The following is a 20420-nucleotide window of genomic DNA, read 5'->3' as shown; positions in this document are numbered from 1 at the left end:
CATACTGGACTGCAAATCACAAGGTCAGCAGTCTGAGCCCAACTGGTGCTCAGCGGAGACAGATGAGGCTTTCTGTTCCTACCAAGATTTACAGCCTCGGAAACCCTCTACAGGGTCACTATGCATCAGATCACCTTGAGGGCCATTACAAAAGACCTCAGCTGATACCTGAAAGCATTTTTCATTTTTAAACATGAATAAAGTACGTCCTGTGCACCAGCCACTCCTCAGAAACCCTATACAGGGTCGCTGTTAATTGGAACCAACTCAACACACTATCAACATGCTTTAAAAGGAGCACTTGTATGGAGCTGCAGGATAACCACAAGGTCAGTGGTTCAAACTCATTAGCTGCTCCTTGGAAACCTTATACAAGGTTGCTATGAGTAGGAATCAACTAGATGGCACACCAATAGCATGCTTTAAAACTGCTGAGCTATGTATGCATCATTAACATCCATGATTTATTTATGAACTAAGTCATTAAGCGATCTGAACATTACATTTTATAAGGGGGCTTCAAAAAGTGTGGAAAAATGGAATCAAAAGATAATGGAATTTTCCCACAAACTTTTTGAAGTGCTTCATATGCAGGTAGTTCCTGACTTATGAACAAATTCCATTCTTAAACCTACCTTTAAATCGAGTATATACATAAATCAGAACTCTTAGGTAAAAGTGGTATTTAACTTTCAGTCAGTCAAATATTTGTCTTAGTGTACACATCCAGATACACTAACGCATCTTTAACATTAACACCACAATAATAATAATGTTTTGATATGAGGAGAGGCAAAGTAGCACCCATTCGTTACTATGAACCATTATATGTACCTCGAATTTTTAATATAATAGGTTTTACAGGAACTGAGACCACAGGCTTATATGTGGTTAGACACTGCCCAAACAGACATTATACAGCACATGACTTTACACATAAAACATGTAAAGTTGTTATTAGTTTTAAAAGAATCAATATTACTCAAGAAGAGGTACACGGGAGCGTTTGAAAAGTCTGTAGAAAAATGGAATTAAGAGACAATGGAATTTTTCCACAAACTTTTTGAAGCTCTCATATGTATAGTGGGATCTCAGTGGCTCCATTCGATAAGCACTGGACTGCGAACCACAAAATCCACAATTTGAGCCTGCCAGTTGCTCCGCTACCCTGAAGATTCACAGCCTCCAAAACCCTATATAGTCAGTATGAGTCAGAACAGACTTGATGGCCCGTAACAACAACGATGTACAGTGGAAAGAATAGCAGAGTGGGAGTCCAGAGACCTGGGTTCTAGTGTGATGACTGACATTAACTGGCTATGTCATCTTGGACAAGTTAAATGATTCAGTCTCAGTCTAAATATCTCTGCCTCTGTAAAACAAGGTGATAAATTAATGTCTAACATCTCTTAACTCTATGAGTTCAGAAACTCCACCATCTCTTAAACTTGAAGAAGTCTGACAGCTTTATAAGTGTAAATACACAGTAAAGCTTTTAACCTAAAACAACTCAGAGCTGTTTTTCAGAAACAAATCAAAAACCTACATTTTTTACAAGAAATATACTCACATCATACTCAAATAATGGCCCCAAGAAAGAAGTCTTCAATTCTAATTACTATTCTCCATTATTAATTTATCAAAACTCCACTCAGGGACTTGAATTGTAATTACAATAACACTTCTCAAATGCCATTCAACCGCATTTATTAACAACACTATGCCACATATAACTAATTACCAATCTCATTACTTTCACATATCAAATTAATGGGGGGCTGAATCCAGTATTATTTTCAATGTCATACTAAGAAAACATATAGCAAGCCCCAAACCAAATTCAGCTTTAAGTCTTTTATATTTCTCAAATAAAGGCAATGGGGGTGAGAGGCCCTACCTAGTACTGAAAGCAAAGTAAACAAGTTTAAATGTATAAATTATAAATTAAGTAACTGACATGTTCTCAAAGCTTACCCATGCCATTTTTATACATGAAATCCTATTTCTAAAAAGGAAAAACAATTCTCTCAATTGTTAAATGAGCCCTGGTAGTACAGTGGGTTAAGCACTGGGCTGCTAACCACAAGGTTGGTGTTTTGAACCCACCATTTGCTTTGTAGGAAAAAAATGAGGTAATCTGCTTTTATAAAAACTACAGCTAAAAAAAAAAAAACCTTAAAAGGCAGTTCTACTCTGTCACACGGGGTCACTATCAGTTAGAATTGATTAGATGTCAATTCTAGTCAAAACTAACAACATGGATTAGAATACTGGAGAGTTACCTATTGATCTAAAGTCCCTCTCCTCAATCTCAACCCTTTCTGATGCCCCCGTAGATTATGTTTTGCTTAAAGAGTCCCACAAAGAGTTCCCAGAGCCCCTGTACACCTTCAGATTGTGAGCCTGAACTCTATCTAGGTTATCTTTATCTTTCTGGTCTGCTTTTGTTTTTAATGGAGTTTGTTTGTTTGTTTAATTGTGGATTGAGTGAATGTTACAGAATAGATCATCACCATACACTTTATTTCATCTGTAATCTCCCAGCACTTGGCAGATAGTTTGTGCTCAATAAAGTGTGATAGTGCAAAGAAGCCAAAATGATTTTTCACCTAGGGTAGCTAAGAATCATTTACCATATTTAAATCAAGCTGCACAAGGACTATTGAGGAAAAGTATTTAGCATTGTGTATGAGGCTGAGACAAAATTATCCACACTCTGGTTGCAGATTTTAATCAACTTTTAGAAAAGACCAATACATCATGTTTTGGCATAATCTCCCTGCTTTTCAATATACTTTGTCCATCTGTCAACAAGCTTTTGTATTCCCTTATTGAAAAAACATCTTGGGCTGAGCTTCAAGCAATGAAGCACTGCTGTCTTCACTTCTTTATCAGAGGTAAATCTTCATCCTCAAAGGGCTGCTTTCAGGCGATTGAACAAGTGAAAGTCCAATGGAACAAGATCTGGATTATAGGGAAAATGCTTTAACACCTCAAAATGGAAGTTTCTGCAGAGTATCAACAGTGTGGGCAGAGGTGTGCAGCTGTGCACTGTTATACAAAGATCATCATGTCCTTGGATATCAGTTCTCTGCATTTAATCCCAAATTCTGGTTTCAGCTCTTCAGTGAGCATCTCACTGTAAAAAGCACTGTTGATTGCTGAATCTGTTTCCTAATAAGTGCTCCAAAACTGACCCTTGGAGAATCAATGAAAACTGTAAGCATCAGCAACCGTGTAAGCTGATGGTTGACTTTTGAACTTTTTCTTGGTCGGCAATTGAGGATGCTCCCATTCCATTCTCTGCCATTTACTAACAGGCTAGTAGTGATGAATCCATGTCCCGTCACTGGTAATAATTTTTTAAAAGAAATTTTTACCTTCCTCTGAGAATTGGTCCAAATTTTATTTGCAGATGTCCAAACGCTTCTGTTTATGTTCTTCCATTGAGTTGTTTCAGCACCCATCTTGCATATACTTTTCAAAACTCGTATGTCATGGATTATTTCATAGGCAGAGCCATGGCTGATTTGCGAATGATTTGCCACATCATCCACTGTCACTCATCTATTCAACAGAATCATTTCATCAGCCATGGATGTGGATGGTGTTTTAATATAACCCAAATGCGGTTATTCTGACTCACCATCATATTTTTCTAAACTCTAATGAGTCCTTTGGAGTCCTGGTGCTGTAGGATAAGCCCTCAACTGCAAGGTCAGTTTGAATTGCAAGGTAGGCAGTTCAAACTCATCATCTGCTCCTTGGAAACCCTATATAGGGTTACTATGAGTCGGAACCAACTCAATGCCATGTAACAATTCCTTTAACCTAGCAGTTTCATTTCTAAAAGTATATATTTTTGAAAGAAAAATTTAGAAATATATGACAGCTAGTCACTACAGCACTGTTTCTAATATTAAAAATGAGAAATTAGATTATTAATATGAATTAATTTATAATTTACAAAATTCTACATAGTTCTTAAAAGACTAAGGGAGACCTATATATAGTAGTTCATATGAAAAAAATCTCCATAATTTGGCAAATATTAAAAAAAAAATTTTTTTTTTTTAAATCCAGAACTTTTTTGTTCTAAAATTTCATGTCTCTTTAATATAGGCTTTCTGGTCTTGGATTTATAGTATGCCATAATTACTTGCCAGACCACAATTTTGCAAAGGCATTGGACAATTTCATAATGCAAATAAAATACAAAAAAAATCTCTGCAGAGATTATACAATTACTATGCGAATTAGGCAACTATGGCCTACCAAGGGATTGCTCAATACATGGTCTTGGTAGGAGTTGTTGCTAAATGCTACTGAGTAGGTTCTGACTCACAGCAGCCCTATATAGGATTTCCAAGGAATGGTTGGTAAATTTGAACCACCCACTTTACAGTTCAAACTGACCTTGCAGTAGAGGGCTTATCCTACAGCACCTCACCAGGACTTCAAAGGAATCATTAAAGTTTTAAAAAACGTGAGGGTTGAGTCAAAATATCTGCACTCAGGTTACATTAAAACACTATCCACAACCACGGCTGATGACAACATTGAGTGAAATGATCAACATTGCAGTGGGAGTAGTAGATTATATAATTCTATAGAGCTCTATAGAGCGGGGAGGCCTCACTACCAACAAGAAGAGTCTGGAACAACATACATCCTTTGAACCTGGGGTTACTGTGCTGAGAACCTCGTAGACCCACGTTTAACACTGGAGACAGCACCAGTTGGTAGTAGTTCAAGTAGCAAATCAAGAGATGGCGCGAAGCGGCTGTGGTGGACTTCTTGCCTGTGGAGTGAGGTGACTGCAGTAGGCTTACTGATCCTCAGAGTAAGAGACCTAGGTGTATTTAGGCAAGAGGCTTGCTGGCAGAGTAGAGTGCCTCTGTGCATTTGTCAACAAAGGTTTAAAGCTGTAACTTACACCAACAGGGCAAAGGTTGAGAAGAGGCTAACATATCCAAAAGAATGGCCTGCTAGTCTGACCAAGAGTGAGGCCCAGCAGCAGAAGCCAGGCTGACAGCAATGCCTGCATGCAGGCAGTGCATGGCTGAGAGAAAGCTGAGAGTTTTCCTAGTTGGAAGCTGTCCTGGTTGATGAACTATATTATTACTATATCTTCTGTTCTATGTTGTATTCTGTTTCCTTCAAGTTGGTCCTGATCCTGCGTTGTAGGCTGTTAGCACCTAATAAACCATGTAATCCTGAGTATGGTCTGTGGGTTCTATGTGGCCACTGCAACAACCGAGGCCAACAGAGAAGCAGAGAGCCTTGGGGAGGAATAGCTGGGATCAGAACTGGTGAAAAATGTGGAAAGTAGAGGTATGGCTGACTTCCACGTCATAAGAATCAGTTTCAGCTGATGCCAATTCTCTCTCCTCTCCATCATAAATGTATATGTCTGATGCTGCTAGATTATAATACTTACTGTCAATCCTTAAAAAAATACAAAAAACTGTCAAGATTATCTGAAATAAAAGCAATGTGGTAATGGGGCCTTGCTACTTCAAGTGTGATCCCTGAACTACCTGCAGTAACATCACCTGTGAGATGGTCAGAACTGCAGAATCTAAGGCCCCACCCCAGATCTACTGCAATCAGATTCTACATCAGAATTCTCAAGGATCAAGATATAACGTAAATTTATATTAAAGTTTGAGAAGCACTGGTATATACAAAGTTACTTAAAGTCTGAACACCAGTTCAAGGTGCACATAAAAAACAAAAATACTAGTTAGGTGACTTGGACAGGTCACTCAATAACTCTGAATCTTCCGTTTCATTCCCATAAGACACATTTTAAGGCTTTTTGATGTATCAGCAAATGTAAAATTGTAAACTGTTCTATAGGAAATTATTAGCACTTAATAAAACAGACTGCTTTAAACAGAGAAAAAAATTAACAAATTACAGGGTTAACCTGTAATTTACCCTAAAAATTAGTATACCCGCACATTAAAATTTTTAAAAAGAGGAAAATCAGAAAGGTTTAGTAAACATTAACAGAGAGAAATGAAAATGCAAAGAAAACCCACAAAATGAACTCAGCACAGAAAATTACGTGGAACAAAGAAACCTGCAGCACCACAAAAAAACAAAATACATAGCAAAATGTCAGTAATCAACTCATACCTATCTATAATTATACTAAATGTAAACGCATTAAATGCACCAGTCAAGAGACACGGCAGAATGGATAAGAAAACAGGATCCTTCAATATGCAGTCTACAAGAAACACATCAAAAAGATGGAGACAGTCTAAATGCCCATCAACAAAAGAATGGTCAAACAAACATTGGTACATACACACAATGATAAATATACCATGAAACACTGAAGAATAACAATGAATCTTCGAAAGACCTAACAATATGGGTGACATTATGCTGAGTGAAACTGCTGTCATTGCTAAGTGCCATCAAGTTGGTTCTACTCATAGCGACCCTGTATATAGGGAGTCCAAGTTACGGCTGGTAAATTTGAACCACCAACCATGGGTTCAAATGACCTTGAAGTCTAGTGCTTATTCTACAGTGTGGCATTAGTCAATCACAAAAGGACAAATATTATTGAGACCAATGTTGTAAAAAGTTAAGAAAAGGTTTTCTTTTTAAAAGAAATAATCTATGATGGTTACAGGACTGTGAGGAAAGGGGAGGGAAATTATTTATGGTCTAGAGGGTAGACACATGTTAACATGGGTGACAGGGCAGGCAATATACAAGAGGAGGTTAACAGAGGAAAGATGAACGTAGTAGGAAACGCAAGAGAGGAATGTGATAGTTAAATTGAATACAGTATGTAAATGCTGTTAACAGATGCTACCTGCAGGTGATTGCAATCATTGTAATAAGGCTAAATAGAAGATTTGCTGAATGTGAAACTGATGAGCTACTCTGTAAACCTTCACTCAATTCACAGAAAGTTTAAAAAAAGAAATTATTCGCATTTAGCTTTCAGTCCAAGCGCAAACATGCTAAAAAGTCAACAATTTGACTTCGATAAATCTTTTAAAGGCAATACTATCCAAAAGTGATATGAGATGGAAGGATGGATCCCAAACTATAGACAAGAGTTACATTAAGTGGGGGTACTCGTATGGCATAGTGGTTACGAATCGGGCTGCGAACCTCAAGGTCAGCAGTTCGAAACTACCAGCTGCTCCGCGGGAGAAAGATGAGGCTTTCTGCTCCCGTAAAGATTTACAGCCTCGGAAACCCTGTACAGGGTCGCTATGAGTCAGAGTCGACTCCACGGCACATAACAACAACAACAACAACTCGTATGGCGGTATGAGAATAAAAAGTGGCTTTTACATTTGCTCTACATAGCTGTATGGTACAATATACTTATATACACCCACTCCTCCCTCACCCACTTGGTTAGATTCCACAAGCCAGGTCATTATGTGAAATCAGTGCTATCAGGGTGGTACCACATCTTCAGTACAGGTCCTTTCCCTTTCCTCACCTCTGGATGTTCACTGCCTGTCAGGTGTTCTTGGTACTTCTCAGAATGCACACAGCACACAGGACCCCCTTTCACTCCCACATCATGTAGCCTCTGGGAGTTGAGGATGAAGGTGACCGGGTGTTGCCCACCTCCCTCTGCCTCCTGTCTTAGGCAGGGACCTTGCTATTACTCTGCCTGCTGCTTCCTGATGTCTACCCTCGGTAGGGACCCCACTTATCCTCCATCTACCCTAGTCTTGACAGCCCCATTCCTCTCCCTGCTTCCCAGCTCCCTTAGCTGGCCTCCCTGGCACTGTCAAGCCCTTGCCTGACCTCCCTCTGCCTGCCATCACCCCATGCCCTCTGTGGCTGGACTGAGAAATCACAGACGAACATCCCACATGGAGTCAGCTGCTGTCCCTGAGTGGGGACCAGACCATCGGAAGCTCTGAGAATTTTTTCAAAGTTGTTGTAAATGCAAAATGTCAGATAACAAGATAGCTGAAAAGTGAGGAGTAGGTGTATTTGTTCTGTATTATTTTGTGATTCATAAATTGTGTTTTTGTTTTTTTGAGGCAGTGTGCTATCCTTATGTGCTGCTATTCAAAGTATGTGTAAAAAAGGAAGAGGCAGAAAATCAGAATCTCATCCCACTCAAGTACCAAAAAGTTGGTCCCTTATAAGGCTTTCTCTAGGTCAGATCCTAGCACAGAGAAAAGGCAGCAGTCAATGGTGATCGTGAAAAAGTGCCCAGGCAGCAGGGTCTGCTGAGTAAGACTCACCTCACCATCTATTCTAAAGTAGGGAGAGAAAACCGAGGGGTACTGTTTTCTGAGGGAACGATGGCTAGGAGCTGCTATGGCAGCAGCACTGCAGCTCCCCAGTGGGTGTGCACGCCAATGCCATTGCTACCACTCCTTTCCCCTCCTCCTCTGGAAGCTGCTTTGAGAAGGAACATTATGGGGGACAGGGCTGAGGCTGGCTTCCAGTGCTCCTGGTTGACTACTCCCACCTATTTCCTTCCAGCACAAAATGTGCTAATCATGAAAACATTTCACAATGACTTGCTTGTTATAATCCCCCCAAACCCCTGCAACAAACAATGTAAATCAAAATGAATATCGTCAATGGAAAAAATGTAATTTAAAATTAACACTGTTTTTCTTTAAATGCTCTAAGTGAATCATTAGAGAAATGATCTTTCACATTATAAACGTTATTATAGGTTTGAATATAGCATGAACTCTGATGTCCTGGTGTGGCGCTGCAGGTTAATGCGCTGGACTGCAAAGTCGGTTTGAATGGCAAGGCTGGAGGTTCAAGTTCACCAGGCGCTCCTCGGAAACCCTACACAGGGTCGCTATGAGTCAGAACTGACTCAACGGCACTCAACAACAGCAACAACTGCTTAAGTGGAAGAGTCAGGGACATGAGAGTAAACCATCTGACAGTATAAAAATAAATTCATGATATGATTACTGCTGGCTAACGTGGTTTACCAAGAGTCACCAAAAACATCAAAGTCACAAAACAGGAAAAAAAATTAGCTTCTTCTCTAGTCTAATGCTACTTTTATCCTATATTCCTTTCCACTTTTCTATTACTAGCCAAATGAAATCCTCAATTGAGGTCATGTTTCATAATAATAAGAAATTTAACAGTCCTGGTGTGGTGTGGGGGGTTAATGCCCTAGACTACAAGGTCTGTGGTTCAAAATTCATCAGCTGCACCTTGGAAACCCTATAAAGGGTCACTATGAGTCAAAACCAACTCAACAGCACTTAACAACAACAAAAGGGTAGTTTGAACTGCAAGGTCAGTGGTTCAAGCTCAACAGCTGCTCCTTGGAATCCCTATAAAGGGTCACTTATGGGTCGGAATTGACTTAATGGCACTTCACAACAACAGCAGAAGAAAGATTACGCTTTCTGCTCCCACAAAGATTTAAAAAGCCTGACTCAACAGCTCTAACAACAGTAGGAGAATTCTAAGAAGCCTTAGTAGCACAGTGGGTTCAGTTTCGGGCTGCTAACTGCCAGGTCGGTGGTTCAAACCCACCAGCCACTCAGCAGGAGATGAACAGGGCAATCTGTTCCTGTAATGATTTACAGTCTCAGAAATCCAAAGGAACCATTGTACTCTGTCCTTTAAGGTTGCTATGAGCCTAACTGGATTTAATGACAGTGGGTTTCGTTGGGTTCGATTTGGTTTGTTGTTGCTCAGTGCCATCTAGTCAGTTCCAACTCATAGCGACCCTGTATAGGGTTTCTGAGGCTGCAAATCTTTATGGGACTAGAAAGCCTTATATTTCTCCTGAAGAGCATCTGGTAGATTCGAACTACTGACCTTGAGTTTAGCAGCCCAACTCGTAATCCACTCCACTAGCAGGACTCCTTCCTGTGAAGATGACAGGTTAGGAAACTCTATGGGGCAGTTCTACCCTGTCCTGTATGGTCGTTATGAATCAGAACAACTTGGCATACAACAGAGAGTCCTTAATAAGCATAAAAATAACAATCATGTTTTACAGTGACTACAAATTAACCTTATGACCAAAAAACAGTAAAGCCACTTTCAGATAATGTGACTTTAATTTAGCACTCAAAAAGAAAAAATCAGTTAGGTAGAAAGGGAAGGAATATGTTTTGACTCCATTTCAGGTTGTTAAATGTTTGTACTTGATTCAATGAGTACTGTGTTGGGCACAAGGAGTATAGTAATGATAAATCTGTGGTCCTGAGGAGCTCTAAAGGAGGGAAGAAGACAGATGTGTAAATATATTGAGATACAAAGTGGTGGTGGTTGTTGTTAAGTACCATGGAATCAGTTCCGACTCACAGTGACCCTGTACAGGGTTTCCGAGGCTGTAAATCTTTACGGGAGCAGAACGCCTCGTCTTTCTCCCGCGGAACGGCTGATAGTTTCGAACTGCCAACCTCAGGGTTCACAGCCCGATTCGTAACCACTACGCTACCAGAGCTCCTTACAAAGTGGTAGATACTACCATTATTGTTGTCATGTGTTTCTGAGTCAATCCCAACTTACAGTTACACTACAAAACAGAGTACAGCCATCCCATAGTGATTCCTAGTTCCTGTGGAACTGTAGGATAAGCCCTGGACCGCAAGGTCATTTGAGGTTTAAACTCATCATTCTTTCCTTGGAAACCCTATACAGGGTCTCTATGAGTTGGAACTGACTCGATGGCACTTAACAACAACAACAATCTTTAAAGGACCAGATTGCCAGATTTTTTCTCCTATGGTGACACTAGTAGATTCAAACCACCAAACTTTCAATTAGATAGAATGAATTAAGTAGAATGGGGAAAATAATGTGTATAGCCGCTATGATCACCACACAAAGTAACCAACACACATACAATGGGGCTTCAAACAGTTAATGGAAACATTCCATTATCTTTTCATTCCATTCTTCCACAAACTTTTTGAAGGTGACTCATAATTGATACAAACCTTTAGCTTAAAATTAAACAATGTTATCCTTCCTGTGAACTCCTGGTGTTGTGCACACTACAGGGTAAGCACTGGATTGCAAACCACAAGGTCGGCAGTTCCAACCTACCAGCTGCTCCTAGGAAATCTTGCATAGGGTCACTACTTGACAGCTCTTAACAATCCTTCTTTTAAAAACTAAATATTAGTGGTATATGAGGAAAGTATTGCTGTATCACTACAACCAATTGAAAGTAATGACAGATATTTCAATGAACTGTTGTTAAGTGTTGTTGAGTTGATTCAGACTCATAGGTACCCCGTACAGGATGATTTCCGAGGAGCAGCTAGTTAAAAACACCATCTCACCAGACTTACTGATCTAATGATGGAACGAACCCCTGAGATGCTGGCCCTTAGACACCCTTAAAACTTAGAACTGAATCTACTCCCAAAGACCACCTTATAGCCAAACAAAAGGTAGACCTAGAGCAAATAACAACCATGAGGACTATACTCCTTAGAACATTCAACTATACAAAACCAAAAGAGCAGCAATTGCCCAAAAGTAAAATCCAGAAGGAAGGCAGGGGCAAGAGAGAACCAACGGTGGCAGTGGGGAAAAAGCTGATACAATGAGGGGATTTCAACTAATATGAACTATGTATAAACTGTTGAGTGGGAAACTAATTTGCTTTGTAAACTTTCATGTAAACCACATTTAAACATTAAAAAAAAATCTTAATAGCATTCAAGATAATGTCTTGTCTGCTTGAGTGTATGAATGAGGGGAAGTAGGAAATGAAGACTGCTGTTCTATATTAGTAAACATCTTTCTTTTTCAATAATTTCAGTTATTTTGTTGCTGTTGAGAATATACACAGCAAAATACATACCAACTAAACAATTTCTACATGGATCATTTTGTGGCACTAATTATATTCTTCCCAGCTTTAAAACCATTATCACCCTTTCTGAGGTGCTCCTCCCCCATTAACATAAATTCACATCCCACTAAGGTTCTTATCAAATCTTTCAAGTTACTATAATATCAATTTGAACTTATAAAGATAGTTCTTACAAGAGCATAATGCTCAAGGCAGACATTTTTACCAGTTAAACTAAACAACTGCTTTGTTTTAAAGCAGACTTTAGGAGATACTTTCGGTCTAAGGTTTGAAGATCATCTCAAGCCTATAGTTTCAAAGGATCATCCAACCTTCATGAAAGTCTGGAGTTCATGAGAATTTGAAACTTCTTTCTATATATTTCCCCTTTTTGATCAGGACTCTTCTATGGAATTTTTATCAAAATGATCCGTAATGGTAGCTGAGTACCATTCAGTTCTCTGGTCTCATGGCAGAGGAAGCAGTTGTTCATGGAGGCAACCAGCCATATAGTCCATTTCTTTCTCCTAATTTCTGACTCTCCTTATTCTTCTGTTGTTCTAAGAGAATAAAGATCAACTGTTGTGCCTTACATGGCAGCATGCACGAGCATGCACGCTTTTAAGACCCCAGGTACTCCACATAGAAGTACAAAATAGAAAGAGAAAAACTTAACACATTATTAGGTCAATTAATTGTGATATTGTCCCATGAAACCATGATCCCAATGACCAAATAACTGAGCTGTATTTTCATTGAGCGTCTGATGTATACTTATGAAAGTAGCATATTGGTTGGTTCGTTGGTTGTGTGCCACCCAGTTAATTCCAACTCATGTAGGTTCAAAACAACCTTGTAGTCCAGTGCATGAACCCACAGTGTTTACGGAAGCATGTTTCTCCCACAAAACTACTGGCAGATTTGAATTACTGACCTTGTGGTTAGCAACCCAGCTCAGAATCCGCTACATTACCAGAACTCCATAGGTACTGCATAGAAGAAATACCTAAGCCTTGTTGCTGTTGCTAAACGCTGTTGAGTCTCGGTTCTAACTCACAGCAGCCCTGTATAGGGTTTCTGAGGAACAGTGGGGGAGAAGGGTTGAACTACAGACCTTAAAGTAAGCAGTCCAGTGCTTCTCCTACAGCGTCACACCAGGATAAACCAAACCCACTGCCATCAAGTCAATTCCACCTCGTAGCAACCCTCTAAAACGGAGCAGATTTGCCCTATCAATCTTTAGGGCAACAGACTACCACATCTTCCTCCTTCAAGCAGTTGGCAGATGTTTAAACCACAGAGCTTTCTTTCAGTTAGCAACCAAGCACTTAACCAATGCACCACCAAAGATCCTAACTAAGTTTCTGTTATTGTTGTATGAGTCACTTCCAACTCTTAGGGACCCTAGATAGGGTTTCTGAGGAGTGACGGATGGGTCTGAACCACCAACCGTGCAGTTAGCAGTCCAGTGCTTATCCCACAGAGCCGCATCAAGACTCCTTAGGAGCTAGGTAATCATGGATTACAAATCAGGCTCCACTATTAGTTAAATTACTTAACCTCTCTGGGCATAAATGTCTTCAAGTAGAAATCAGAGATGATACCAACAAGAAACTACTATAAGAAAGTTTAGGTAATTAAAATCAATTCCCAGCCCCTATTACTTTTCCTTTCATTTATTCCTTTGGGGTTCACAAAGCAATTTAATTTAACAACTATTTACAAAGCAAAGAGCTCTGGTAGTGTAGTGCAACTGCAAAGTCACCAGTCGAAATCCACCGGCAGATCCCCAGCAAAACGATGTTTTGTGCTCCTATAAAGATTTACAGCCTCAGAAATGCTACTATATAAGGTCCACTATGAGTTGGAACCAACTTGATGTCACACAACCACCACCACCACTGTCATTTACAAAGCACCTACTATTGTGTAGGACTCCTGGTGTGGAACTGTAGGATAACAGTGGACAGTGAACCATAAGGTTGGCATTTCAAACCCACCGCTGTTCCTCGGAAACCCTATACAGGGTTGCTGTGAATTGGAACCAATTCAATGGCAATTAACAACAAGAACAATGTGTAAGTCTTACTTACGGAACACTGTAGGAGAGAAACAGGTTACACTGCTGTCCTCATGGAGATTACAATAGTAGCAGGGTAAACACAGGAGAGATCTAGACAGGATGTTTAATCTTAAAAAATTCCACATAGTCCCTCATCACTATAAAATTGTATCTTAGAATATAAGAACATAAAATGAGGAAGGAAGACGGAAGAGAGGGAAGGAGGGTGGAAAGGAGAGCTCCAGTCAATGAAATACACTGCTTCATGAGTGCAGCTTATTTACAAAAAGTACCTCAAGTACTTCTCGCTGTTGCGAGGAAGCAGGAGAAGGTAAGTAGGACAAGGAAGGAAACGATTCTCTTATGGCTATACTTTTTTTAACTCAAAAATGAGAGTACAGTTTTAAAGGTGTGCTTTAAAAAGAATTGCTTGCTTTATGCTAGCAAGAAACTCTGAGTCAAGGACCGGCAAACTAAGGCCCACAGCTTGTTCTTGTACTCCTGCAAGCCAGGCTGTTTACAGTTTTAAAGAATTGCAAAAAAAAAAAAAACAAACAAAAACAAATACAGGACTGAGTATGTAGTTACGAATTGGGCTGCAAACCACAAGGTCAGCAGTTCGAAAATACCAGCTGTCCCACGGGAGGAAGATGAGGCTTTCTGCTCCCGTAAAGATTTACAGTACAGGGTCGCTATGAGTCGGAACCGACTCCACGGCACATAACAACAACAACATGTGACTTGCATAGAAGCCTAGTGTCACAGTGGTTAAAGTGCTTGGCTGCTATCTGAAAGGTCAGCTGTTTGAACCTACCAGCCACTCCTCCGGAGACAGGCTTGGCTATCTGCAACAGTAAAAATTAGTCTTGGAAACCCTGCAGGGCAATTCTAGTCTGCTCTGAAATCGGAATTGACTCGACAGCCGTGGGTTTCGGGTTTTGGTTTCTGTGGCCTGCAAAGCATAAAGTATTTACTATCTGTCCTTTACAGGAAAAAAGAAATTCTGACCCTTGCTATACTTCAAAAACCTCACAGCTAACCAAATTGAAAGTTTAAGTTTCTCATGAAATACCTCTATATTTCCAAATTTACATTTGTTGTTCTTGTTATGTGCCATTGAGTCAGTTCCTGCTCAGTCACCTTGAATTAGGTTTCCAAAGAGGAGCTGGCGGGTTTGAACTGCCAACCATGCAGTCTGCAGTCCAGTAAGCTACAGTGCCACACCAGAACTCCAAATATAAGGCAAATGTTATGATCTTTCTCTACAACCCTTCTCTTCCTTGCCACTTCATTCATATAGAAGTAAACAAATACTTATTACAATAGAAGCTGACCACATCTAACTTTTTTTAATAACAAGCAATCTACCACAAGCACTTTTTAAACAAGTTTTAAGTTCCTCAATGGACAACTAAATTAGTAAATTGGGCCTGTGCTGACCAGAACTCATGACTTATGTCAACTTCTCCATCTGCATACATCCTGCACTGGGGGGTGGAGGAGGGGTGCTAAATAGGCTGAAATAGGCTGGAAGCCCTGCAGCCTGTTTTTGTAATAGGCTGGAATAATATTCACTTAACTTCAACAAGGTCAGTTTGAACCACAAGGTCGGCAGCTCAAACTCAACAGTTGCTCTTAGGAAACCCTATACAGGGTCGCTGTGAGTCGGATTCAACTCTACAGCACTTAACAACAGCAACAACTTTAATAAGGATGAAACAGGTCTGAGATGGTAGCTTAGAATTAAATTCAATAAATGTGTGGAGTTATTTGTGGATCTGACAGTAAGTTCTTCACTTAATTCATACCACATGAAGTAAAAAAAAAGTTTAGTGACACATTGAAGACTTTCAGAAATAAGAATAAAGTGACAAAGAGAACAACACCCTATACTCGAAACATGGAGGATTTAAAAGGCTGCAATCTAACACTACATAAGCATTCAGAAAATCTGGAAAGTAGTATGAACCTGCTGAACTAAAACATCAGAAAGAATCATGTTTTCATCTCAGCACAGCCAATATTATGTGACATGAAACACAGAGAACATTAAAACCATCTATGACAAACAACACAAATAAATAAAACCCCTCCATACACGAGAACCAAGAAGCTAGAAGCCCACTTCCCATGAACTATTAGAACTTGAGAGCACTTTGACCCAAAGCCTCTAAATTCATCCTAAATAATTTGACACACTGCAGAAAGAAAAAAATCAAAATTCAATAAACATACTTTAAAGAGATGAAAGAGTTAAGACATAATGAGAGACCTTATTTGAGCTACCTTGTAGAATAAGCGTGTCATTTATTTACAGAGACAGAAGAGTTTGATAAGTTTCTTAAGGAGAAGTTACTAATCAATACAATTTTGATACATTGCATCCATATAACTGATAGAGATAAGTAGTTAGGAATGCAATTTTTTTTTTTTTTTTCTATTACAGGGGAACCTTTTTAGCTTTTGTAATACTGGGTCCTGATGTGGCGCTGTGGTTTAATGCGCTGGACAGCAAAGTTGGTTTGAATCGCGCAAGTTCAAGCTCACCAGCGGCTCCTCAGAAACCCTACATAGGGCCACTGTGGGTAGAAACCGACTAGACGGCACTTTAACAACAATTAAGGGTCAGGTCCGTTAATAAATAAAATGCAGACTCCAGTTAAAAGGATGGGTGGGGGGTTACGAAAGAAGTCGGAATCTGCTGTTTGGCAAGCTCAGTCAACCCATCTTTCTGATGATAATGGTTCTAACCAGACCTTGTGGTTTAATCAGTGCACATCTCAGTACCAGCAATGGAGATATGTACCAGCAATGGATCACATCCAATGTTTAGGAGGTTAATAAAATACTTGAGCCAGCGCTAAATGTGGAGGAAACTTCCTTCCTGGCCCCATTGCAAACACCTTGCATCCCTATTCCTCTTACTGTTACATCTCAATGGGAAAAAAAAAAAAAAGAATAAAAACCACTAAACACTCACCCAGAGCAGTTTGCCTGAGGAGCTGTCCTGATCCTAAATCTCAATCAGAGACCACAAATGTAATTCCCTGGCCAGATCTAGACTCCTCAACCAGTCAGCAGCCCTAGCCGGCAAATCGAACACTCTTCCGCCCTCACTCCTGCCTATCTCCCGGGGACAATTTTGTGACCCACATCCCAGTGCCCAGAGTCCCAAACTCCACAGTCCCCATAATACTTCCTCCACCCCAGTAGTTTTCCCAGTTAACCTTCACCCCAGCCCCCACCCATCTTTGTCTCATTACCCTTTAATACACACCTCAATGTTCCCCCACTACCAACCACAGCCCTTCCCCCTGGTTGCCGACCCCCTATCTTCCCGGTTTCTTCTTGGTCTCATCCCCACCCCCATGTCCCCCCACTCCCCGGTCCTTGCAGCTCTAGGCCCCCCTCCGGGGCCGTCACCCCAGTTCCTAGCCTCCCCCAGCCTCTCGTGACCCGTCCCCTCCCCCAGCTTCCTCTGTCCTTTCCTTCCCCTCCCTCCAGCCCCTCCGCCCACGCCCACCCTTGCTCCCGCGGGTCCTCCCGGGCCTTTCACCTTGTCCATGAGCTTCCAGCACTTCTCCACCATCTTCTTGTCCACGGTCCCCGGCGGATGGGGGCTGAGGTGGTGGTGGTGGTGGTGCGGCTGGAAGGCGTCCTTCATGAGCCCGATCAGGCCGCCCGAGCCCGAGCCCCCGGAGCCGCCGCTGCCCCCGGCCCCAGAGCTCTTTTTCACGTTGCCGGCCATGGCCCGGAGAAGGTAGGGGGCCCAGCCGGGTGTGCCGGCTCGGCTCGGATGCGAGCGAGGGAAAGAAGGGCGTGAAGGAGGGGCCTCTCTCGGCCGCCGCCGCCGCAGCCGCCGGCTATCCGGGCGGAGGGAGGAGAGGCCGCGGGGAGGGGAGTGGGCGGTGCCGGGCGACGCGGATCCGCGCAAGGCGCGCCCCCTCAGAGCGCGAGCCCGAGGACGGGAGGCGCGCGCCAGAGACAGACCAGCGAAGGTGCAGGAAGCAGCGTCCGTCGAACTGGGTAGCCAACCCCACTTGTGCGCCAGCCCCCCAGCCGGGGGCGTGTCCACAGCTCCCGGAAAGCCGCGGCAAAGTTTCCGCGCCCGCCGCTCCGCCCCTATTGGGAGCGGGGAGGGGCGGGGCCAAACGGAAATTTGAGTGCGGGCGTCTGTGTGCGCCCTCTGCCGGAGACGGGAAGAGGTAGAGGGTGGTGTCTAACGTAGAGTCTGCGCACTAGGCGACAGCCGAGACCTCCGCGAAATGTGTGGGCTGGAAGTTTGTGCTTCTTGAGTGGGTCGCTTTATCGTTTAATACAAGTAGCGAGAGAAATAATTTTAGCGTCAAACCCTGCTTCACGGTTGACAAAAGAGGAAACAGGTTACAGTTATTTGCTTCTTCACATTGTAGGAGAATGGGGGGGGAGGGGGGAGAGAGGGGAACCTGCGGGAGAGGGAAGGAAGTTATTTCTCCACCCTGGTCTTTTAAACTGTTCATCAAGACCCGACCTAGGACAGGAACGTGGAAGTTGCAGATTGTGCGATTCGAGCCTGAGTAGATCCCAGAAATGCTTCAAACGTCTTAATCTTGATCTCTTCTTCCAGCCTCTTGTCCTCTTGAAAACAAAGCACTTCCTTTTTTTTTCCTCCTGAATACTAGTTCCTTTTCTGGGAATTATGTATCTATTTAAGATTCCCCTATTCAGCACATTGCACCGCCTGCACTAAGGTCTTGCTCATGGAAACTTAGACCACGACGGCCTAACCTAAGGAGTTCTCACTCCACCCTGGAACCGAAATGCAGTCCCTAGTCACTTCCACTTCTCTAATTTAAAAGTTCTGTTGGGATAACATAAAAAATAAAAAAAAGGAACCTCCTTTCCAAAGAAGGAAGTGCTCTGCCCTAGTTTGTTAATTCTGAGCCTCAGCTTTGGCTTGTCCGCCCTGATGTGAATAAATTACCATTAGCCACCCACCCCCTTTCATAAAATTCTTCACTGATTAGGGAATTAGAGTTTATCAGGTACTCCTTGTTTCCCACCCCCACTGCCCGTGGTTTAAGACTGAGTTGCTCCATAGAGTTTCCAAGGTTGTAAATCTTTACAGAAACATCCTTCTCCCAAGAAATGATTGGTGGGTTTGAACCCAAGACCTTTGGTTAGAGCTGAGTGCTAAACCACTGTGGTGACTACTCTAGGTTCTCTTTTGTTGTTGTTAAGTGCCGTGGAGTTGGTTCCAAACCATAGCAACCCTGTATAGGGTTTCCGAGGAGCAGCTGGTGAGCTTGAACTGCCAACCTTGCAGTTGAAACAGCTTTGCTGTCTGGCGCATTAACCCACAGTGCCACACCAAGAACTCCGTAGGTTCTCTTTTGAGAGAGTAAAATATCTCTGGGCCCAAGGACACTTTAGCCAGGTAGCCTGATTTTGGAGTTCAGGTGCCTTTCTTCACCTAAAATGATTTTGGTGTCAGCATTATTTCCTGTCAGTAGAATTTCCTTACCTAGAAATAAAAGAACCTACCAAAGGAAAATCTAAGGAGCTCTGAAACAAAGTATAGTGGTTACGAATCGGGCTGCGAGCCGCAAGGTCAGCAGTTCGAAACTACCAGCTGTTCCGCGGGGAAAGATGAGGCTTTCTGCTCCCGTAAAGATTTACAGCCTGGGAAACCCTGTACAGGGTCGCTATGAGTCGGAACCAACTGCACGGCACATAACAACAACCAAAGGGAAATCTAGGCAGAATGCCTGGATAACTGTCAAAACTTCCCGGAGCCCTAATACTGTTACTCTAATGCGGGCCCTTCCTTTTCTCTCCTCTGGACTGTGGAAACCTTTTTCTTCACCCCCAATCCATATTGGCATTAGACTATGCTTCCTATAATTCTGACAACATCACAAAAGCTTTAAACACATCCATTGCCTCTGGCATAAAGTTAGCAGTCATGATAATTTTTATACTACCCCCAGTATGTGTGTTTTATGCATGTATCCTATTATGGGTGATTCACCAAGTCACAAAATACCATAATTCTTTCTTTTTTTAACCACCATTTCTCAGAGCATCCCCTCTGCCCCAAGTACACTCCTAAAATACAATCCATTTATCGAAACTCAGTTCCAGTACTGAGTGTGGCACTGTAGGATAAGCAGTGGAATGCCAACCATAGGTCGGCGGTTCAATCCCACTAGTGGCTCCTCAGAAACCTACACAGGGTCGCTATGAGTCAGAACCAACTCAATGGCACTTAACAACAGCAATCACAGACACTCTAGCTAGAAGCAGTTCTTTCCTCCTCTAAATTACCATAACCATTCTTTCTCATACCTACCAAACTAGATGTTGTTAGGTTGATTCCAACTCAGGTGACCTCATGTATTACAGATTAGAACTGAGCTCCTTAAGTAAAGGACCTTGCGCCTGATCAACAGAATAGCATTGATCAACAAAATGGCATTGCAACTACCCCCCAATTGACACTGAATGGGGTCCTGCTTGAGCTTCCGATCTCCCTGGAAGCTTGGGTCTTTGTTACACCTGGAGACACCCTCC

The 20420-nt window shown here is 41.9% G+C and overlaps 1 protein-coding gene across 1 annotated transcript in view; it reads right to left on the bottom strand.

The window, feature by feature from the left end:
* CBL (Cbl proto-oncogene, E3 ubiquitin protein ligase) overlaps window positions 1-17678 on the bottom strand; it is a 126512-nt gene extending 108834 nt beyond the window's left edge. Inside the window, exon 1 of the mRNA XM_006833910.1 lies at window positions 17425-17678. Coding sequence (XP_006833973.1) covers window positions 17425-17616 — 192 coding nt within the window. The 5' untranslated portion in view covers window positions 17617-17678. The remainder of the gene's footprint in view (window positions 1-17424) is intronic.
* Window positions 17679-20420: the final 2742 nt, after the last annotated feature.

The sequence above is a fragment of the Chrysochloris asiatica genome, unplaced genomic scaffold (assembly GCF_000296735.1).
Source record: "Chrysochloris asiatica unplaced genomic scaffold, ChrAsi1.0 scaffold00008, whole genome shotgun sequence".
Classification (NCBI taxonomy): domain Eukaryota; kingdom Metazoa; phylum Chordata; class Mammalia; order Afrosoricida; family Chrysochloridae; genus Chrysochloris; species Chrysochloris asiatica.
Note: the sequence above shows the minus strand (reverse complement) of the source record. Positions and strands in the feature narration are given on the sequence as shown.